The sequence below is a fragment of the Camarhynchus parvulus genome, chromosome 1A, assembly GCF_901933205.1.
Source record: "Camarhynchus parvulus chromosome 1A, STF_HiC, whole genome shotgun sequence".
Classification (NCBI taxonomy): Eukaryota; Metazoa; Chordata; class Aves; order Passeriformes; family Thraupidae; genus Camarhynchus; species Camarhynchus parvulus.
The window spans coordinates 58,662,127-58,686,416 of record NC_044586.1 but is presented as its reverse complement, the minus strand read 5'-3'; the positions used below and the strand labels follow the sequence as shown (position 1 = coordinate 58,686,416).

General features: G+C 38.7%; 1 protein-coding gene across 12 annotated transcripts in view; it reads left to right on the top strand.

Annotated features, from left to right (window-relative positions):
• Positions 1-24,290, top strand: part of MAGI2 (membrane associated guanylate kinase, WW and PDZ domain containing 2) — a 700,805-nt gene that overhangs the window by 626,890 nt on the left and 49,625 nt on the right. For 8 of the 12 annotated variants that reach the window (XM_030960213.1, XM_030960207.1, XM_030960206.1 and 5 more), the window contains 5 exons: positions 628-719; positions 7,065-7,257; positions 8,207-8,293; positions 10,249-10,497; positions 23,389-23,574. In XM_030960213.1, the coding sequence (XP_030816073.1) occupies positions 628-719; positions 7,065-7,257; positions 8,207-8,293; positions 10,249-10,497; positions 23,389-23,574 (807 nt within the window). The remainder of the gene's footprint in view (positions 1-627; positions 720-7,064; positions 7,258-8,206; positions 8,294-10,248; positions 10,498-23,388; positions 23,575-24,290) is intronic. The other 4 variants (XM_030960210.1, XM_030960209.1, XM_030960208.1 and 1 more) reach the window with 1 other exon arrangement.

Here is a 24,290-nt window from a genome sequence, read left to right as displayed (position 1 = left end):
CATTAAGGAGTTCAAGTTAATGATGTTAGCTTTCAATTTAAACTCTGAGACTGAGATGTTTATAATGATAATTTTCATCAAAACTCCTTATTGAGGGTACTACCTGGAAGTGGAATACTTAAAAGCTTCATTACATAAAAAGACACATATATATATATATATATATATATATGTGTGTGTTTGGAACTTAAATGACCTGTAATGATTTTCATGTTTTGTGAGTTGGACTGATGTATCTCTGTCTCCCATTTCAGTTTATTCTTTGTAGGATTTAATGAACTGCAGGGAAAAGACAAATTAAAGACCGGAGGTGGATGAGCAGCAGTCCATTATACAGTCAGTTTTAGAAAGAAGACACATTTTTAACCTCTATTTTGGACAGACTTTTCCATACTGGTCTTCTGTGAATGTATTCTAGTTTGACTTAGTTTATTCTACTAAATATAACCACCCTCCAAGAGACATCTACATTTTCAATTCTCCTCCTTGTCTGTGCCCATTTGTTTCCACCAGCTCCAACCAGGATGCCATTAGTCATGTGCAATGAACACAAGGTGGGAGGGGTTGGTGCAAATTCTCAAGATAAGAGCAAAATGCTTTGCTCAATGGGATTTCTCTTTAAACCAGGTCCCGATTACAAGGAGCTGGATGTTCACCTTCGGAGAATGGAGTCTGGGTTTGGCTTCAGGATCCTGGGAGGAGATGAGCCTGGGCAGCCTGTGAGTTATTTCTTCCTGATTTCCCTTTTCCTTCCACATTCTATAATCTGTGTAAAGGTCAGAAAATATTACTACATAACTGAACCCAAATGAACACCATGTTAAGGCTGCAAGTAAAATTACTTTTATTCATCTATATAAAAACCCAGAACTCTCAGGTTTTTCACATCTGAGAATTAAGTTAGAATAAGAAGGCATTAAGGTGGAAACAGAGCATCACTCATCCCATTACTGCAGAGTGTGACCTGGCATCTCTTAATCTGGACTTTTCAAAATCAAGCAGAAGGTTCCAAAAATCCAATTCTGTAAGACCATCCATATGTTGTTGTAGAGTAGACAACTCGTATGCAAAATGTATGTGTGTGGTTAAAAGACACAGTCAACAATGCAGTTAATTTCCAGAAACAGAAGACCTTACCACAAAGTGATAGTCAGTGTTCCAGGTTAAATGACAACATCATGTGAGGCAACAGGCACAAAAATGATAGCTTTGTACCATTAGGAGGGAGGCACCCCTGTAACCAAATAACAGGTAACAAAATGAACATAGATAGTTTGCTAATAAAATATAATATAAAATAAATCTTATGCACAATATTTAAAAGAAACAGTGTAGAAGCCCAGAAAATAAGGGTCAAGTGTGCGTGACATACCACAAATGTATAAATATTTTTATAAGTTACTGATCTATCTAAATGCTATAATTTTGAGAGCAGGCAGAATTACCACTCTCAGAAAAAACTCAATGGTGTAACTATAATCTGACAGCTAGGACTAAAGTCAATAATGATAGTGCTTTACTGTCACAATTTTAAGCAGTCTGAATCTTGTGTTACTACATTTCTGAGATAATGTATAATTAATTATTAGATTTGCGTATTCCCTAGTCAATAATTTATACATTCCATATTCAATTTAATACAGAATAGTATATTTTTCATTCAAGTCGTAAGGTTAACCAGCACATGGCTTTGAAAAACAAAGAAGCTCTTATATTTTAAAATTGTCAACATCTGTCAAAGTACTGAAAAATCTTAACAGTTTACTGATATCTCCCATAATAAGAAAAGAATGCAGTGTATTCTAAAAAAGATGCTTCAAGTGCTGTTTGAAATTCAGTCTAGTTTAGAATAAGTGTTTTCAATGGTTTTTCAAATGTAAAGTATAGCTGCTCAGAAAGACTCCAAGAGAACACTGCTTCATCCTCTACACTTGCAGTGTGCCTGAGCCCCCTCTGATATGTAACTTCCTTCTGTGGAACATGTCCCAGTGCACATAAAATGAGGCCACTGAGCCATCATCTGCACATTCTCCAACTGAGCATTTTTCCTGTCCCTTCTGGACAGGCCAGCCAGTATAAGTTCTCAAAGCACACATACTGGGTGAGGCCAAAAAGGAAATCTCTGAGGTGTTAGTGGAAATGTCCCATTTTATCTTTTTAGATTGTTAGGAAATGGCACTAGAAAGGCATTACCTTTAAGACCAGGCTGGCTGGAACTTTGAGCAACAAGGTGTAGTGGAAGATGTCCCTGCCCATGGCATGGCAGGGAGATTGGAGTTAGAGGATTTTTAATGTCCTTTCCAACACAAACCATTCTATGTTCTAGGAAGATTTGGAAATCTCCTTCTATCTGCTCTGGATAGTAATGTCTAATGGCATTTCCTATCTCCCAGGAAAGTGTCCCTGGCTACAGGGCTGCCCAGTATTTTGTGATAGGCTCTCTTGGTGTCTCCTTTAGTGTTTTTTCATTACAAATAGATAATTAAGCAGTCACGGACTAGGCGTCTGACTGGCTCTGCTTGTTGGAGGTTTATGACAATCTCATGGGGGAAAGTGCAGCTCAAATGCCTTATCTAAAAGATTATTATTTATATAAAACTGAATTATGTCAACCCAAAGGACTAAGAGAAAACTCATGTAGAATATCTGATATTCTGGTAGTTCATATCCATAATACATGCCAGAGTTGTGAGAGACTTGAGTCTCTCAGTCTGCTCAGCAGTCCAGTAGAAAAGAAATTTTGAAGCAAGCTTTTTGCCCTGCAGCTACATGCATTGTGCACTGAAGTAATACAGAGAATCAGGTCTTTCTAGTGTCTCTTCAGCAAAGGACTGACCTGACTTTACTGTCTGAAGTCAAAGAGCCATAGCTGGATATCAAGGGCAGAGATAAGCACCTTGCTATTTTTGGAAAGCAGGGCCAAAAACGCTGCCCTCTGTGAACCACCCTCTAACACATTTCACTGTCCTGTTGAACAATTGCTCTCAGCCTGCCTTTAGCCTCAAGGTTGCTATCTCTGTTCCATGGTTTGCACATACAAAAGCATTTTTCCCCAAGACGTATCAATCCAATCGGCTTTACGTGTCTTTGCAAACATTTCTCAAAGTCCCCAGGAGTTAGGAAGAGCCCAACTCGAAGCTGAGGATTGTGCAAGGCAAAAAGAACCTTCTTAGAATTAAGTGTTGCAGTGCTGAGGTTTTCAATTCTCACTCCCTCGCAGTTGTCCATCTTGTTTTCACTGCTCAGATTTAACACCAATAAACACAACAGATGTACTCTTTTTAGTGTCCCTCTATTTCGTATTCAAAGTACAAGACTTTTTAACTCTGTTCTCTCTCCTCCACTGCTTCCCTGCCCCCCATGGACAGCCCACCTGCAGCCTCCCATTCCTTTCACTCCAGAAAAGCAGAAGCAGTTTTTGCCTGTTCTCCAAACCCCTGCCTTTCCCATGAAACAAGAACTGAGACGCTTTGAAATTTTTATTTCAGCTCTCCTGCTGTGCCGTCAGGTAACACGGAACAAAAGGAAGCTTTTGTCTTTGTGGTTTGATATCTAAAAAGAAATATGGATTCTTCAGCATAAGGCAATAACTTTTTCAAAGAAGTAGAATCCAAATAACACTATTTTAGAAGGATAATACCGACACTATAGAGGGACTGTAGCTTAGTTGCCTTCTAGTTATATCAGATACTTGGCACCTTAGAAGGAGAAAATGCTGCTGTACTACTCCACTTTCCATATTTGTGAGCGTAAAAATACTTTTGAAAGGAAATACTTAAATTTACTGAGAAATTTCAAATATCAAGTCTGTGAGTTGTGCTCTCAAATCTTGTAATATTGCACTACAACAGCTAAGTATCACATCTCCCAGTAACTTGAAGATTTAGAGATAATCTCTGTTATGGTGAATTATAATATTACTGAAAGGTTGCCAAACCACATAAATTGGAACTTTACTGAAGTTGCAAATTGCTGTCCCAAAGGGGAGATGTATTTTGCATATATTTGTGCAGCTCAAACTCAGAATCACAGGAACATATACATAATTTCTCTAACAGCTTTACCTTTTCAACATGGACAAACTGTGATTTTTCTCAAAAATGTCCACAAGATATATGTTGTATTCTTTTTATAGTCAGTGCCGAGATATATTCTCAGTGTCTTTCTACATTTCTAAGACATAGAGCAAAATGTTAAGATAAGGCCATGCCTTGGGAAGTCGTATTTTAACAGTGATCAGACAGAGTTCAGGTGATTAGCTTGGATTTAGCCATCACTGACACTTAATATTAGGTGAATCACCCTTTATGTGTATATACATAAATTTTGCTATATGTCTGTGATGCTACTGTATTATGTTCAGAAAAACTAAAATACAAATTCAGATAATTACCAAGAATCACAAAGAAAGTCAGTATCAAAGCAGATTAACCTGTATAAATTAATAAACATCAGCTTTAATTTCAGATTAGACTCTGCCACAATCATCCTAATCCCAGAATTTGTCCTGTTTAATCTCAAACAATAGGAAAAACTTTTCTTTTTTCTCTACAACACAGTCTTTATTACTTACCTGCCATCATCCTTCTCATCACGCATTCAAAGCCATCTCATGCGAGTATGGAACTGCATTTGAGAGGTAATATAATCCTGATATGTATTTTTCCAGTTTGTGCTTTACATGTAGAATTGATAACTATTATGGCAGCTTCTCAGCCATGAAACAAGAGCAGATAATGCATAAGAGACAAATTCAGACACAGAAAATGAAAAAGTTATCCCAAATAATATCCCAAATAATAGATATAGTGGCCATCATCTTGACAAACACACCTAGCTGAAGTGTTTAAGGTATGACTCTATGCTTATGTTAGGAATCCAACACTGAGATGAGTAACACAATCACATTACATGGTGGACATGTGAAATATCAGCAATAATTACCTAGTCAGGATCTAGAAAGAGTTTTTCTAGTTTGCTTTGTATACCGATGACCTACCATGCTATGATCTGCATTTTGTTTTTACAAAGGTTAAAGATGCTCAAATTGTTTAATATTTTGCCAGAAAATTATGAAAAAACTGCAAATGTTCAACAAAGGAGGAAGCCAATCCCTACAATCTCCCAAACTGTAGCGGTTATAATCCATCTCTTCTCAAAATAACTAGGAAGAAATTCTTACTCATGTGAGATGCCTAATTTTCAAATGTTTTGAGAATACTTTGTGGATATCTAGCTAAAAGTAGCCTTGGAGAACTTTTCTTCTGTCTGATAAAGGAGCATAAATTCATATTTCATGGTTGAATTTTGTACAAAGTATTTTCCAAAGATTTAAGGTATACTTTTTCACCATTTGAAGAACAGAATGGAGAACCTGAAACAGCCTCTCTGGCCACTCAGCCTGGCACTGCTTAACAGGATCCCAGGAACACCAGAAAGCAGGAAAAAACTGCATCATGTTCTCTCTTTGCTAAGTTTTGAAAGCAAAAGTAAGCCAAAGGGAGGTGAAAAACTGGGGAAAATTCTCCAGGCTCCACAGGGGATTTCATTTAGACACTATGCTGAGATACTTGCAACTCTGCAGCTAAGACCACAAAAAACGACAGGCCCACCTGTGTGATTACCACATCTAGCCTTTGCAATTCATCATGAAAAGCAATGCTTCATAGCTTTTATCTTATATTATTAAAAGCAGATTGTCACATGGCATGTCATATCCATCATTTTATGCTCACTCTCAGACTGAAAAAGAGAACAGAAAATTTGAAACACACTCTGTGAATGCTTTAATATTCTTTCAAAGAAAGCAGGTTTTGTTTGAATCAATCTCAACTGTTCTACCAGTTATTCCACGGGGAAAATATATACATCTTCTTCTGAGAAAGAAGATGTGAAATTATCTGCATAGAAGGTGGAGAAAGTCATTACAAGGTTTTGGACAGATTTTTTACTAGTTTATATGTCCTATACAAACTACATTTAAATATCGATTTGGGAAAACAACATCTGCCCAGAACAAGCTGACATTTTTTCCTCTTTTTTCCATTTTAACCAAGGAGTGCCTGAACAATCATTCATTAAGAGTGATAACATTTAATATAGTACTTCTTTTTCCCTAAAGAGTCCCAAAGCCAGCTTTGTGTAGTGGGGTCACTTCCACTGCTGACCTCAGGTATACGACTCCAAGGGCTTAAATCACGCAGCAGTGAAAATCCTTTGATAAGAAATAACCAGACTTGATAATTTTAAATAAAAATATTCTTACATGGAATTAATCTTTTTAAGTCTTTGTTATAATGTAGTCTATAGAAACTCAACACTCCTCAGAGGCAGATTATCTTGATTTGAACATATCAAGCAGAACTCAGAGTAGGATTCTCTGGTGTATCTCTCCTGTGCAGGTAGGAAACTGTGGTACTTTTGGGGTCCCCTGGATGGAGGAGAAATTGATGTATTTGACTCTATGTTCTTAGAAGGCAAATTTATTATTTTATGATGTTATATTATATTATATTATATTATATTATATTATATTATATTATATTATATTATATTATATTATATTAAGAATGCTATACTAAAACTATACTAAAGAATAGAGAAAGGATGCAGACAGAAGGCTAGAAGATAATAACTAAAAACCCATGACTCTCTTTTCAGAGTCCGACACAGCCTGACTGTGATTGGTCATTAAGTCAAAACAATTCTCCTGTTGAATAAACAATCTCCAACCACATTCTAAAGCAGCAAAACACAGGAGAAGAAAATGAGATTATATTGTTTTCCTTTTTCTCTGAGGCTTTTCAGCTTCCCAGGAGAGACATTCTGGGCAAAGAGGATTTTTCAGAAGATATGATGGTGACAGGAAACATCTTACCTTCTTACCAAAGACAAGGAAGCATCTTCAGTCATACCCACAAGAGGACAAGCACAGCTTTGAGACACACAGAGCTCTTCACCCGTGCTAAATCACTAGCTTAATGTCACAAGAAAGAGAAAATCACTGCAATATTCATGTCACTAAATTGGAGGCTCAGTGCAATTTTTGTTTCTTTGCTGCCTAGATTCTCATTGGAGCAGTGATTGCCATGGGCTCAGCAGACCGAGATGGCCGTCTCCACCCTGGTGATGAGCTGGTGTACGTGGATGGGATTCCAGTGGCCGGCAAAACCCACCGATACGTGATTGATCTGATGCACAATGCCGCCCGAAACGGGCAGGTGAATCTTACTGTGAGGAGAAAGGTGCTACCCACGGGTGAGTGAAGGCTGGGAAAGGTGAAAGGAAAAACAGATCCCAATGCTGGCAGCACAAACCGGTGCTGTTATAAAATAATAGAGGAAATCAAAGTGAATGTTTGTGTCATTTTGAGGAATGAATTATTGTAAATATGTGTCCTTTGTTCCTCTGACAAAAACAACTGAGTGGAAACATACTGGCAACCCTGGTGTGGTGATCATAAGTGCTCTGGGTTTGTTCCATGCTGTCTTGGTCTGTGTTGTCTCCTTTTGTCCACTTTTGGGACTAAACATTCACCTAAGTTAAAGCCATTTGAGCTGACTATGTCAATAAGAGAAAGGCTCAAAGACTGTTAACTGTTTTAGGGCAGGAGCTCATTTCACTCTTATGTGTGTTAAAAGCCCATTTCTGGTCTCACTGATGTCATCTGGAATTCCCCACTGAACTACAATGCAAGCTGGCTGAAAATCTTCTGTAGGGCGCAAGGGCCGGATTCTTCTGTCAAGCAGACATATTCAGAAAATGAACCTAAACCACTACGAAGTATGTGTAGTAAATTAGATGTTTAGACTAACTCAGTCTCAATTGCTGAAAAACATCAGAACCTTGAAAAATGTGTGTGGCAGCATCTATTAAAGCTTTAATGGGAGAATTTGATGACCTTCCATTACAACCATTGCTTACTTGAGGAAAGAAGTCTATCTAAGATCTTTTAAAACATTTTTGGTGAGTACACCTGTCTGAGGTACCAGAAATGAGCAAAACCACATTCCCAGCCTGTCCTGTCTTCTGCCTGCCCGTGCCCTAGATCCACTGTCACTGCCTGCGCCGTTCCCCTTCGCTCCTGTGCCAAAAAAGCCGCCCTCCCACTCACCTTCGTCTTCGCAGTCCCCCTCCCACTGCGGCACCGCAGCTCCCTGCCAGCCGTGCTCCTGCAGGACTGACTTTCTTCTGTTACTGACTCCAGAGTCCTCCAGCCAGAAAGGTGCCCCCGCGCCTGGTGCGACGCCCCCTCGCAGCTCCCCCAGCGCGAGGAAAATGGCCAATAACCAAGGTAATGACGCCGAGCCCTCGCCGCCAGCACCGCACGCACCGCAGGCAGGGCTGGCACTGAGCAGTGCCGGCCTTCCCTGCTGCTCCTTAAATATTAAAGCTCTACCAGACACTCTGGGCTCCTGTGCGGACAGTAAGCAAGCTGGTAAAACACCTGAAGTTATTCTTGGGCCTTGGGAGTGCCACACCAGGGAGTGTGGCGTGTAGCTCATTAATGTTTGAGCATTTCAGGAGCTGAACAGGGTTTTAATGTGGTGTGTTACAACATAAGCTTTGTGGAAGAATTTAAAACAACTGGTGTTGGGCGTGACTGAAAAATGCTATGCTGATACATCAGGGCAATTGATTTCATGGGAATTTCTCACTAGCATGAATGTAGACAACAGAGGGATCTGGGGTTTTCCTTACCTGTCTGTAGCTGATATACGTATCTGAGCCCTCACCTGGAATTACCATTTTGTACATATACTTACCCAGATCTGGAACAGAAAATCACAATTCACAAGATCTGGAAAACAATTTCATTAGAAAAATATGATTTTTGGATTGAAATGCCATTTTTTCACAGGCAGGAGCAAAATGTAATTTTTCTGATGAGTATCTATTGCACAGTTGACAGTCAAATAGCCATTTAAGCTTTTCCTCCTTTATTATTCTTTTCCCATATTTAATGGCATTCAATTGCATTCTTTCATGGCCAGGCCAGATCTTGGTCATTCTACAGGGTAAGAGAATTTCATTTCTGTTGCAGCCATACTGACATAAACAATATTCAGCCTTCTGAAACATGACAGCCAGAAAATGAGAACCCTCTTGTCGCTGACTATGGCATTTAGTTGCAGATTTGGTTCAATAACTCTTAGAGATTTTCAGGAGTATAATAATTGTTTGTTTTTCTTCCTCTGTATACTCTCTAATTACCTTATTTCATAGTTGCAGGACTACTAAAGGACACACCTGACTGAGGAAACAACAGCTTGTCCTTGAATGCTGTTTATTTTATTAATATATACACACACTGAAGATCTAATTTGCAAACTCTCTACCTAGGATGTATGTGTATATGTGGGAGCTCCTCACATGTTCAGTAAAATTACTCTGCCACTCTTGTTGCTCCAAACAGAAAACATAATACTTACATTTATCTGAAATTTCTGTATTAAAACTGTCAATAAATGCTGATTTGTGTAAACAACTTAGATCTGCAAAGAATATAAATCTTTTTGTTCCCATCTGGAAGTGTAGATTTACTGTTTTCAATTGCCAAAATGTTCACACTAAAAAATGTGTAATCCCACAAATTTTAACTTGTTTCCTGTTCTTGTTACTGTAAAGCAATACTGAAGTGTACATGGACTCCATTTTCACTTATGCCCTTTTGAACTTGCCAAACAAGAGCATCTCCAAACCTTTAAATGACCACTGCTTCTGCCATGACACCCACAGAAAAACTACTTGCGATGATTTTGCATTGTGTAACAGCTCTGCTCTTTGAACATTTTTTGAACCAGCTAATCAACTTGTAAGAAGAACATTATGCAGCTAATCCTAATTACTCTGTTAGCTCCCTGCTTAAATTCTTGTAATCCAAACACAAATAATTTTTTATTGGATTAGACAGTCACATTTTCCTCTTGATGACAGATCTACCAGCAGACAAGGGAATAGTGCTTGGTAATGGTTTTGCAATCCAGATAGACACTGTTTCTTACTTTCCTCTCTTGTAGCTAGTGTAGCAGTCAGTGTTCACGCTTGCTTTATCTGATTGCCCTTGAATGCTCTGCATAATTGTGTAGATTCCTGTCTCTCTGCATCTATTACAGCTCCTGGTTTAACACTTGGGGTAGTCTGCTCTGTAGACAGTCAGCTGTACTCACATTGCATTAGCAAATGTACTGCAAGTCACAGAGCCACCGAGCAAGTCAGGCCGTGACACTGGTGTGATTTATGTTGCAGGAGAACCTTGCCCAGAGAATGGCAGAAGCCCAGGCTCGGTGTCTACGCACCACAGCTCTCCAAGAAGTGACTACACAACCTATGCCAACAGCAATCACGCCGTGTCCAGCAGCACGGCCACGCCGCCCGAGGGCTGCGCGTCGCACAGCCTGCAGAGCAGCGACGTGGTCATCCACCGCAAGGAGAACGAGGGCTTCGGCTTCGTCATCATCAGCTCCCTCAACAGGCCCGAGTCTGGCTCCACAATAAGTGAGTAAAGCAGTTTTTCAGTTCATGTTTCTCTAAGTTTGCCCCAAATAAAATAAAAAAACAAACCCACTGTTGCTATAGGACATGAAACAACACGAGCACACACATTGCTGCTTTCAAGGTGAAGAAAAGGGAAGTTTATTTTCTGACTCTAACATTTATAGTTTTCTAAAAATGACAGTGAAAGTATCACCTCTCCAATGACACTGGACAAACTAACAGTCTATCAAATTTCTCTTCCTCTATGAAAGAATGCAATACAATAAGTTATTTATAGACAGTGTGCGAGAAAGTTCATTACAAGAATGTAAACATCAGAAGGCTTAGAAAATCTTAAAAAATCAGGGTGACACCCCACACCAATAGTTAATTTAAACCTATCTGCTAATAATTTATCACAGCAGAGATTTAAACTGAAGATGCTCTCAATGTTTATTCAGAGGCACTGCTTGTTTTGTCTTCAACAAAACCAAAGGTTATTCTGGCCTCTGGAGCCCTGCACTTCCCACACTTCTTTGGCTATCAGAGTAATAGAGGACTCACTCACAAAGTAGATTTTGTCTGTTATTGTGTCTCAAAGAGACACTGTAAGTAGGGTTATGTGAATAAATTAGTCTCCTACATGCAAATGAATTAGACTTTTTTTAAAAAATCAAGATGAAGTTCAGCAAGTTGAAAAAAAGCTTAGATCACAGCAAACCCTATGACAAGAGCTGTCCAATTATGGGACTGCAGAAGCAATTGGAAGTTAGGAGAACTTGTTAGATGCAGATGCAGAGAGGCTGATTTAACTGGGGGGAGTATAGACAGCATAAAAATTACAGCTGAGTATGGGGGATAGGTATATCTCTCTGTACTCAGTAGTACTCTGGTGGCAAGATCTGCAGCTAATAATTATAGCTCACTTTCTGTTCAGAAAACATTTTCTCTGTGGGTCAATTTTATTGCTTTAATATAGACATCTGGTGCCACTTGAGCTGTCCTGGGTACATCTAGGAAGAGGTCAGGCAGGTGTGACATAGGACCTAAAGGAGACTCAAACCCAGGTAGTGGCAGCTGAGGCACAGGGGCACCATTGGGTCTTTCCAATGACATTTAACCCAATGAGAGCTGAGCCTTCTGGAAGAAGGAAGCAAAAAAGGCTTTCTATTGAGAGACATCCACATGCCCCATCAAATAAGGCTAACCACAACTGAAAAAACAAAAGTGAGATTTATCATTTTGCAAGTTGAAGCCTAATACAATGATTTCCCTACACTAAAATATGTTTTTAAGGAACTGTTCTTTTGCCTGAAACTGGTTCCTGACAAAATGAAATCATAATTTCAACTTCAGGGCCAAACACCATTCTTCTAAATCCATACCTGAAAAGCAGCCAAGAGAATACTGGGAAAACCTTATCTCACAATAGCAAGTAACCTCAGAAAACTTTTTTGCAGTATTTCCTGATCATGCAGTTATTAAAAGAGTTGCTTTTCATGCTACCTCAGCTGAATTTTAAAACTCCATGATTGCTGGAATTAATATTGTAACAAAACCATAGCTAATTAGCCTCTTGGGGCTCTGAGTTTCACATTACTGAATATAATAGCCAAAGAACTGGAAGTTCTTTGCAGAAGATCAGAAAATAAAAAAATAATCAATTGTGGTACGTACATGTTAATCAGTTAAGTCAGTCATGATTTTTTCAAGAAAAATATTTTATAGAGAGAATTTGTGGTTGGGGCAGATGGAGAGGGAAAGGGGAGAAAAAGGGAAAATGCTCAAGCAACCAAAAATTCTGTGCCTGGAATAGTCTCTTGAAGACTACAGACCCAGGTTCAAGATCCTGCTTTGCCTCCTACCCTCCAACATGTTCTTTCAGCACTTTTCTTTCTCCACAAGCAACTGTGTAAGCAGCCATTTCTGATGCTCAGTTGAACACCTCCAACAGTAAAGGGAAATGACAGCCTGCTGTGGAAGTGACAAGAGAATTTAATCAAATAATAACTGCAGTGAATTTCAGTGATCCCCAAAAGTACCAAATCCTAAATTTACAAGAACAGTGAACAAAAATTACATTTGCTGCAGACAGTGACAGAAAAGAGAAGAAAATACCCTTGCTATATAAATTCTGTTACAAAAATGTAGTAGAAAAAATATCCTGAAGTTTCCATCACCTGTCATCAGTAATGAAAAAATCTGAAAATTATTTACTCTTTCTATAGTAACAGAGGTTATTTCCTTTACTTAATATTTACTTGGGTGAAGTCATTTAAACTTTATTAACAGAAGCATAGCCAGTAGATTGGGGACATTATTGTCCCCTTTTACTCAGCACTCACTGGCATCCGTTCAGAATACAGCATCTAAGTTTTGGGCCCTTTGGTAGAACAGGGAAACCCTCCTGAGGTACCTTCTATCTTGAAATAACACAAAATCCTTTTATTGAAAGACACAATCAGGGGTAGAAAGCATACCAACAGTAGAAAAATATCAAATGGATATAGGAAGTGCAATGTCCGAAATATATGATACATCACTATCAAAATGTGGACCTGCATGGCACCATGCTAGGTACTCCTTCTGATAGCAGCAATATGTTAATTGGGTGAGATATTGTGCTCTGGTTCCAGTGTCCCTTGTTTCAGAGGCAGGGTACTTGTTGCCAGCTCCTGTATCCCCATATGGAACAGAATGATGTTATGCAGACATGCATGCACAGAGTAATGTTAATGTTGTAATTGCAAAGCAATTCTGAAAAATTCGTAATGGGCAAAATAGGTCAAAACAGGGAGCATCTTGTCGTGCCAGACACTGTTAGGATGAGCAGCACCCAGGAAGTTGTGTCACTGGAGCATCCTCAGGGCAAAGTGAGGAAGGGTTCCTTTGATTTAAGAATGTTTATTTCAATAACTCTATTCCCTCCTCTACTTTCTTGCAAAAGCAAAAGACTTGAGGTCTTGGAAGAATAAGTATGATCACCACTATTACTCAGGAAGGCAATTAATTATGCACTGAAAGCATTTTCCTTGTTGTTGAAATCACACTTACAAGCTGTGTTTTACAGTCCAACAGATTACAACACCTCTTGTGGAGTACAGGAGCAGGCACTTTGTGTCACCAGGTGCTTCAAGCACTGCTAAAATTGAAGCAGCCATTCCAGCAAGGCTGCTCCTGGCTACAGAGCTGCAGGTTCATTGGTTTAGTGCTTTGCAGTTGGGCTGAAGCTGAAGGGGTTGCACAAAGCTGTCCTGTTTTCCAGGAGAGTTTGCTCTGTCTGTGCAGCTGCAGGACCATCCCATGAAGTCACAGTGCTCCAGCTGAGTCTCAAATCCCTTTTCCACCCTCTGGTGGGGTGTGGGCTGCACTGCTCCCTTACAGCATCTTAGGAGTTCTTCTTGCTCCTTCTGACCTGAGAATGAGCCATGAAAGGCTCAGCAGCTCCCAGAAATAGAGATGAAACTCTTTTTCCAAGAGGTTTAGGGTTCTGGTCAGCTTTTCTCTCAATATGGTTTGCAAGGGGTTTGTTGTTACACTTGGCATATGGGCCTGCCTTTGCTGTGCAGAAATTTTAAAAATATTAAATGCTGGCTTTTTACTACTGATAGACACAGAGTGAGGGCAGACTACAGCCATAATTAGGAAACACACTATTTTTTCACATTTTGTGATGGGCAGCACTGAAATAGCTGTCAGTTTGATAAATTAACATTAAGTACTTTGGAGCCAGCCTTTAGATATGAATGTCATTTTTCCTTACTGGCACTTGCTTAAACATCCAATTCTTGTGGCACACTTATTTTCCTGTGTCTATAATGGTAGAAATTTTGTTTCCCATTTGTCAAAGCATTGCTTGGGATGTTCTCTAATCCAGCACAGGGGATTATCTTGCACTGAACTACAGTTCTGATGCGGGGAGATCAGGAGTTGAAAACGAATGACAAGGATTGAATGAAGAGATTTTACAGGGCAAAGCAGGGGCATAGAAAAGGTCAGCCATGCTTCAAAACTGTATCAGTAAAAAGAGATGAAGTGGATAAACAAAGAGCTGTGCTTGAGTGGTATATCCAGGAGCAAGTCATTTTGCCTAGTGCAGCACGCAGAGGATCTTGGAGTGCTAAGAGATTAAGAAAAGAAAATACACCTGTCCAGGCTCCTGACCTATTTCTAACGAAAGGATTAACCTCCACTGCCTCTAAAATATACTATTGTGCCTTCCCCCAGATCCTGTTCCAACATTAAAGGGGAATGTGGCTCTCATCCCTTCTTCACGCATGAGAAATTACAGCTAAAATACTTAAATTTAAGTAATTAATCTACACTTTTGCATTACATTTAGGGAAGCATTTTTAGGGTATCAAGATAATTTCACTATCTGCAGCCTATGCAAAAGCATTTGCAGACTTCTAGAGGTGACCAGAATGAGATTTCTGCCCCAGAATTTTATGGAGTAAACTTGTTCCTGCCTCCTTCATATCTTCCTGACACTTTTACTTTTTGTGTTTGGGATGCAGCTTCATCTAGAATAAGTACTTGTGATCCCCAGTAAATCTCTTTACATCGTAATTTTTTTAGAGAGAAACCATGTGTTGTAAACAGACCTTGTTAAATTGCAACTTCCAATGAAGTTGGAACATTGGCAATATTTCCAGGAATTTCACTGTAGCAGGTACTGTCAATTAGCACAGTTATGAAGTGTAAACAAACTGAAAAGACAGACCTAATCAATAAAAACTTTTCAAAAAATTAAAGACTGTGCATACTTGTTATGATCTTGCTCCTGCTTTGCAAAAGAGGAGTTGTAGATTTAATTTGTCCCTACACTGCATGTGCCAGTGCCTGCTGGAATTTGAAAACAGGATAAAACAGAGTCTAATTAAAGTTCCTTTCATTTCTCAAAACATGCAGTCTTAACTAAAAACCATAAATCCAAGCTAAGTCTCTGCTGACTGCAGAAAACAGCATTCTGGGTAAGTCCCATTCAGCCCAGAGTTTCTTTAAACTCCTTACAGTTTAGAGATAAAAACCAGTTTATTGATCAGTGATAGCTGTGTGATCTGAGTGTTTCTGCAGCAATTTCACCTCTGCTTGGCCTGGGTAAGATGGTGGTTAGGGACATAATTTTATGTGACCAATCTTCTAATTCTAAAGGATACAGAGCTTTGGAAATTAGGATGTCTGTCTACCCCACCTAGGACATTTTTGGAGCATAGCGGTGAAAACCCGCCCACAGTGTGCATCCCCCATGGAAGATATTTGCAGTTTGTGGGCAAGGAATCTAGATTATCATTTCTATGCAGCTGTGATACTCAGGTTTGAGCTGTTCTGCCTCTTCAGCTACAAAAGCCCCCTTTTAAGTATGTTTAAGAGACAGCAACACTTGCAGCTGAAAGAAATTTCTATGTGCTTTAGTTTCTCAAATCAACATAAGCAGTTATCATAGTGAAATAACCTTAAGGGGTCAAAGAGGTTTTTAATATCATCAAAATACATTGCTGCAGTTTGCAGGCATGAAATATTCAATTGTCTATTTGATATTTTTGTTGATAAATAATGAAGGATCTTAACTGCATTACTCCCCTCTCTAGATTTCTGTCCTCCAGTGTATTTCTGAATACATTATTTGGACCTACAGGTGCTGCTCATGTGTTTTCAAAGAGCAAGCACTGTGAGTTTCCTTAGCAAAACCCATCAAGAGAACCAAGGCTTTTCTAATAATTCCACTTTACTTTCATTAGAAGCATTAATTATAGTCTGTAAGTTCCATTATTTTTTCTTAGATCTTCAGCTTTGTAAGGCATGTGCACTCCTTCCCACTTAGCTTCTTATGCCTGTGCTAGGCAAGCAAATATGCTCCATGTCAGCACAAAATGGGATGCTTCCATTCATAGATTCATTAATCTTATAAAGAAAATGGATTATTTTAACATGCAAGTATGCAGCATGCATACTATTTCTATTTTCCAAATAAGCGTCACATAAAATATCCTATCAATATCAGGAAAATGTTTTTTAGCCCTGATGGAAAGTCCACCATACCGAAGTTTTCAGAAATTTAGATTTTTCTATAGTTATGAAATTACAGGTGTTTATATTTAATATATTCTTCCAATTAAAATCTGATATGCTGGAGCCTGCCAGTTGAATGAAAACCTTTGCATGTTTAGAGAATTGAGAATATAATAAATATTCATTTGATCACTGTGTAACATTGAGAAGGACAGCTGGCTCAGGAAGGCTCATTTGCTTGGCTTACTGTCTATATCTGTTAACATTAGAAAACATTGCAAGAATTTATCTGCCAGAGGGTTTTAATGGATAAAGTAGGGGTTTGGTTTTTTTTTCTCCCTTAACTGATACTTCTTGACATTTAGCTACTATATAGAGGGGGAAAACTGGAGAGTTGCTGTCTAAAAAGCATAGTCTAAACAGTTGTGTCTAGGACTAAATAGATGTAAAATATACTGATGTAAATCAGAAAAGCCTTATATATGGTAATGTTTTCTTAGAATCCATTCTTTTTAGCTTGTGGGTCTTGCAAATGAGGAGAAATTATTTTCATATTCAAAAAGCAAGAGACTGGTAGATATATCAGTCTTGTTGAACTTATTCATCAATGGTCTGGGTGAAAGGACAGAGTGTACCCTCAGCAAGTTAGCTGATGTTACAAAACTGGGAGGGGAGGCTGATACACCTGAAAGCTCTGCTGGCCAGACCTGGGCAGTCTGGAGAGTTGTGGAGACAGGAACTTAATGAAGTTCAAACAGGCAAATGCAAGGTCCTGCATTAATGAAGGAATAAACCCAGGCACCAGCACAGGCTGGGGCTGACTTGTGGGAAGCAGCTCTGTGGAGATGGACCTGGGGGTCCAGCTGGACAACAAGCTGCCCATGAGCTGGCACTGTGTCCTTGTGGCCAAAAAGCATAGTGGTGTCCTGGGGAGCATTAGGAAGAGCATTGCCAGCAGGTAGAGGGAGGTGGTCCTGTCCCTCTACTCAACCCTAGTGAGGCCACATCTGGGGTGCTGTGTCAAATTCTGGGCTCCTCAGTCATGAAAGTCATGAAATGACTGAGGAGAGCCCAGTGAAGTACTAAGGTGGGGTAGCAGGGTGGACCTGACAGGCTAATAATTAGCATTGACTCCATGACTGCAGAAGGCTGACCAATTGCTTTATTCTCTGTCCTGTATTATACTACGCTAATTAAGAAGCTCGTGATCCTTACAGACAGTCCCATACAGCTTTGACCTCATTGGTCAATCAATCTAAACACCATCCAGTGTCCAATTAAGAAATCACCTTTTGGTAAACAAATCTCCATAACACATTCCACGTGTGCACAACAAGTGGAGATAAGAATTGTTTCTCATTCTTTTCTCTGAGCTTTCTCACAGCTTCCCAGGAAAATCCTGGGACAGCTTTGTCTCTCTCTGTTCAGAGGATATATGTTTACCACACTAAGGGGGTGATTAGGGAACAGAAACATCTCTCTTAGAGGAAAGGCTGAGAGAGGTGGGCCTGTTCCACCTTGAGAAGAGGTGGCTGGCAGGGGCTCTTACCATTGCATACAAATATCTTGAAGGTGGGTGTCAAAAGAGTGGAGCCAAACAATGGGCATTTGGAACAAACTGAAACACAGAAAGTTCATTCTGAAAATCTTCTTTCCTTTGAGGGTGACTGTGCACTGGAGCAGGCCCCTGAAAGGTGGTGAAATCTCCTTTTCTGGAGATATTCAAAACCCATGTGACTAAATTCTGTGCTATTTGCTCTGACTGAACCTGCTTTAGCAGCAGGTTAAACTATGTGATCTCCAGAGGTCCCTCCAAACACCCTTCTGTGTTTCTGTGATATATGGTGCTAGAAGCAGTATCTGTATTCAGCAACTGCTCTGGGTTGGTGTACAGCTGACCCAAGCATATGGACACCCAGGTATAATGACATGAAATTTGTTCTCTGTTCTGTGACATGCAGGTGTGGTAAGGATATTAATTTGAATCATGGAGAGCAAAAGTGAGTGATTCTTATCAAATAAAAATATAGAGAAAAATGTAAGCTTCTAAAAGCAGACCTTATCCACTTTCTAAATGCAAAGATTTCCTTTAAGTAATTTTGTCTTTACATTTTTTAATTTAATTTTTCTTCAATGAGCTAAGAGCTGATTATTGCATGATTAAATACATTCAGGGAAAGCCTCAGCTGCTACATGCCAACTCTGTGTCAGTTTGTGTTGTAATGCTGTAACTATCTGAGCAATATTTAGGAGTTGAGATTAATGATTTCAAATATCAGAGAAGCTTTGGTGCTCTCAGGATTCAAATCTTCCCCAAGTCATGAAATTTTGAAAAATACATTGCAAAAAAGTTACCTTCCAGTGTAGGATCTTTTGTCAGATAAGGTTTCTGCAGCATTGCTGCTCTCTGCTAGAGTATTTTGGGTCTAGGATTATACCCTCTGTCTTCAAAGGATTTATTTTATCTTAAGGTAGATATCCAACTATATCACTCCTGAGTATCACATTTTGCATTACTTGATAGTACTAGAGAAAAAAACCCTCTATATCTATTTTGAAGGGGTGCATGGTTTGTATACATATAAATTCATTCTCACTAATTTCCCATATTTTCAACAGTTAAAAAATATGTATTAATCCGTGTTTACAGTAATTTTTCCCTTGCAGTCTCATTCATTGTGTAGTCTGAGAGAACCAAGAAATTAATTGTTCTACAAAGGGGCAGCTTGTTTTCTACATTCACTTTTAGCAAAATCAATGGATTTCTTGAAAAGAAAGTCACAAATCCAAGTCTCTCTGTATAGCCTTCTAATATTAAATGTTGCTGAGGTAACTCAGTGTTTTGAAATAAGTGGATCAGATGCTGTGCAAAGTCTCATCCAGGCACAGGCTGTCACTCTTCAATATATACGTGTTTGGAGAACAGCTTGTGGTGAATTGTTAAAAGAGGCATGAATAGTTCAGTAAAAATTTTTAAGGGTGATAGGAAACATTTACCACTAGTCAGAAGATTTGGGACTTCTTTAAAAGGTTACATCATTAAATGCTCTGCTCAGATAAAAATAAGACCCAGAAGATGCAATTTAAGGAAAAAAAAAAAGTATTTTATGTTAACAAAACCCTAATTAAATGCCAGACATGGGAGGTTTCTTTCCAGGAAGAGACCTGCCATGCTGGGAGAGACCAAGCAGCCACACAGCTCCTTGCTGTCCCTTTGCTGTGATCAGCAGCAGAGAGGACAGCACATACAGCAGACAAGACCTTTCCCAGGCATTGTGTCAGCTTTTACAGCCAAGGTTTTCTGATTTAATCAGCAATGTATCCACCCCCATAAATTCGTCTAATCCTTTTTTGAATCCTTTTATTCTTCTGCCCCTCCAGAAGGTTGCCCCAAATTCTCTTTTGGAAGGCATAGACAGCGAGTTCATGGACAGCTCCTTTGAGCAGAGGCTGTTTTCTGCTTCTGATTTCCATGCTTCCCTTCTCTGAATCTTTGTGAGTTCATTGCTATGATTTCTGAGATGAGGATACTGAAGCAATTAGGAATACTCAGATTTTAGGTGCGCAGCATTAACTAGCAATAGTTTGTTTCACTTGTTACTCTTTTAGAACCCTTAGTGTCATATTGACTGTTTTAATGAGTTTGTGTTTTTAGACATGTAGGCACATATTTCAAGGACTCTTGAGTGATAATAATTAATTTAGGGCTCATATCTGCTTAATCTTAGGCAGGGTTATTTTTTCCTTACTTGCATCATCTTGCATTTCTTTTCATGAGATCCTGTCTGCCACTTCTTTCAACCCACTCCCTACTGACAGTTTATAGATCTTCCGCACTTGTTTTAGACATGACCATTCTGAACAATAAAAATTCTCCATTATGGAAATTCACAGTTCATTTCCACCTTTGCTCCTTAGCTTTTACCTCATTAATCCCCTATGAGAGTAGTTCCTGCTTATCCCTTTGAAGTAAGTATTTCACCACCAAAGGCTCTCTCTAAAAATTGAAAGTTTTCTAACATATTTTAAGTTTAAGTTGCTTTTTGAGAACAACCTACACATCAGATAATCTGTGTCTCTTAGAAGAATTCATGCTTGTAAAAAAGCCCTAAATAAATCCTCCCTTCCCAAGGAAGCATTTGGGACCATGGCAGCCAGGATATTGTGGCTTAGGAGGGCACTCAGGCAGAGTTCCACTGGGAAGAGAGGCAAAGAACAGAAACTCCTCAGGATAACATTATCCTGAGAGGGAAGGAGCCAGGAGATAAATGTCTTCTCATATTATCTAGAAATGTGCATGAACCAGTTTCTGCTGCATGGCCATGAGCTCCTCCAGTAAGTCCCTAGATTTGCCCATAAAACCCTTGAATCCAGCAGAGATTCAGATTCCTTCTGCACAATTTTCCCACACCCTACTTTGTAACAAGATCAAATGGCAACATATGGCACCAATACAGCCTGAGGAGAGGAGCATTAAGTCCCCAATAGCAAAGTGGAGTAGAAAAGGTACCTGGACAGACACAAGTTTGTATCTGATGGTCACCTACTGCTGATCCTCTCATAACACAACAGAATGGAGTTCAGGGATACCAAAACATTTAGAGTAGGTACCTTTATCAGGAAGGTGAGGACCATTAGGCTTAAAGGGAAGAAGAGAAGAACACCAAGTTCCTCCTCTTTCTCCCTCCTTTCCTTTGTCTCAGGATTTGGATCTAACTAGAGTCTCGTGGCTCTCCCACCTCCAGCTTCAGTTTCAGCAGACATCTCAAACATGCAGACATCTGCTCTATTCATTTGGCAGGTACAAGAAGTCTAACAAAAAATTTTTCTGCCAAATTAATAGGGCTTCTCACCCCCCACCCTCCCACACCCCTTACTACTGAAATGATGTCTCTACTAAAGTATTTAGGCTAGCAAAAACATCTTTAGGTTTAGAAATGGCAAGCATGGAAATTTTAGTTGTGGCATCTCTACCATATTTCCCCTTCTTTCTTACTACCAAAATTCTTACTTTTTTACATAAGACAGTCTCATTTTCAGATCTCCACTAATATGCAGTCAAGACATGACAATTTCAGACAGAACTTTTATTACATTTGCCAGAAACAGGCAGATTTTAGTATTAGTTTAAGTCATTCTTGCTGATGCTTTAAGAATAGATTTGATGAAAAAAGCTCTTTGTAAACATAAACTGTTTAAGAGTCAAGTTACTCTTTCATTTTTTTGCTCACTGATATGTATGTATTAGCAGTTATATGTCTTCATTAAGGGCAAAATAAACACAATGTTTTGTAGAAAGTCTAGCTATAGATATTTAATCTATTTTAAAACATGGAAATGTTTAGACATTGTAACATAAATTCAGTGCTTATTTCCTAAGCAACAATGCATTTCTGAAGTCCATTTGTTGTGTCTGTGTTAGTAAAGTTGTGTTCTAACTTATATTCATGCCTCAACCATAGTGGTAAAGAAGCATGCACTTTGATTATGGCTTGCACTTCAGAGTACTCACTTATATTTTCAGTGTTCCAAAAATTAATTTTTAACACTGTAAGCACTTACATCCATAATAGAAACAAAAGTTATTTTGAGATATGTCTATTGTGACTTTATATCAGATGTGTTAGTCACCAAAACCTTCAGTAAAACTTTATAAGGGTGCTGCGAAATTTCTTCTGCAGCAATGTATTCTGAACATATCTCCTGTTAGAGCTTTGGTTTATATGAGCATTGATAGCCTAGATATTTCCCAAAAATGTGTTTGAACCATCTTTTCTTTCATTTTTCCAAGTTCTCTGTAGATAATTAAATGTTAAGGTTATATTATTTTCGAAAAAAGAAACACACTAGTTTTAAACACCAATTTAAAGGTGGATAGTAAGGCTGAGCTGCTTTGTGCTGTTTTCCAGGACTGAAGTGTGGGACTGCAAAGGAATACTCAAACACCATTAGGATATTAATTGACTATATAGTCATTTAATTGTGATAAGCATATTTATGAGTACTTGGGAGAAAGAAAAATAGCATGCTCTTTGGGAAGCCTAGAGAAAATTCTCAGCTATAGCATATGCATTTAGTTAAAAAACAGAAAATAATAGAGTAGAAACACTGGTCAAAAAATCAAGAACAGTATTTAGAAAATTCTATGGAAAATGAGGGAAGAGATAGGACAAGAGCATGGATGGAGTAAACAGAAAGGTGAAGAACCAGAGAGGAGAGCAAAAGGAGAAGCTTTGTTCTGTAATGTTTTAAGAGGGCTGAGATCTTTTGATGTAGTACATGTCTATTTCCTCATAGCTAACTGTCAATTCAATTCTATTCATTTATTATTAATACCTAATTAGAGAGCTGCACATCTCAATAAATCTTCAGTATTATTTCTACTTATCAATAAACACATTTGGATGGAGGAGAACAATTTCATGTACCCCGGGCATTTTCAATAACAATTTTTGTATATAAAATTAATAATATTTTTGTTGCCTCTATTGCATAAAAATATGAAATTCTGTATAAACAGGAGGTGGGAGACAATTTATGACTGCTACTTATTGTATAAATTTATACCCTTTCCCTATTTTAATGCCTTATTGTTTCCCTGATCTGCTTATTAGGTTGTTTCATGCCAGGTTTGCAAAATAGCTGAATTATAAACTTTCGACTTCACTTGTATATGCCATGTGTATATATGCATCTGGATTCTGAATTTTTAGGGAAAAAACACAGTACTGTGTTGCTGCAAATGACATTGCATAAGAATTTATATTCTTATATGGTTTTACACAAGCTGCTTTTTAATTCATATAGAACTTCCTTCTAAAATGAACTCATTTTCTTTCATTTGTGAGCATCACCACTCGTTCCAGCATATGCTAACTGTGTCTATTGTCTCTTGTCTAGCTGTACCCCACAAAATAGGGCGGATAATTGATGGAAGCCCTGCGGATCGCTGTGCAAAACTTAAAGTTGGAGACCGGATCTTAGCTGTGAATGGCCAGTCTATTATTAACATGCCTCATGCAGATATTGTGAAGCTAATTAAAGATGCAGGTCTCAGTGTAACTCTACGCATCATTCCTCAGGAGGGTAAGTCAATGGCCCTTAAAGACAGGAAGAAAATTTTAAGTAGCCTCCAATTAGCTTAAATTATGTCACCACTTGAAAGAGCATCTTTTGTTCTCCTTCCTCCGCTGTAACATGCAGCACACCAGAATTATGAGCTTAGAACTAGCTCAGATAGGATCTGAATTCTTGAAAAGGTTTCCATTTATGAAAGGGGTATTTAAAGCAAACCTGGAGAAACCTGACAGAGAGAGAAAGAGGATATTAAGGTCTTTTGCAAGAATTGTCTTCTATGTGAAAAAGCACTCTACAAGAGCCAAGTTTTGAGTTTATTCCCTTATATCTTGCTATAAGACAAACCAAAGTTTGACAAAGTGATTCACAAGAGACTGCAATGGTTGTCACCAGGCGTGTTCAACTACCAGCTACATGTGACAAAAAGTGATGTGAAGGAAGAGTTCAGATTTGGCAGTTTCCTCTATCACTATCACATAGTGATACATCACTGTAAATGCACAAGGCAGGAAATAACTGAACCCTAAATTATCTCATTTTTAGGGTGAGGATAAGGGGATAGGCTCATTTTTCTGGTCATTGCTCCACATCTAATCAGTGAAGATCTTTTGATGTTGGTTCCTTGAGGTTTGGGCTTGATTTCAGGGCTTTTTTAGTTTAACAATGTGCTGCACTGCTGCATGAATTGTACCACATTAATGAGACCATGTCTTTATATCTCAGCA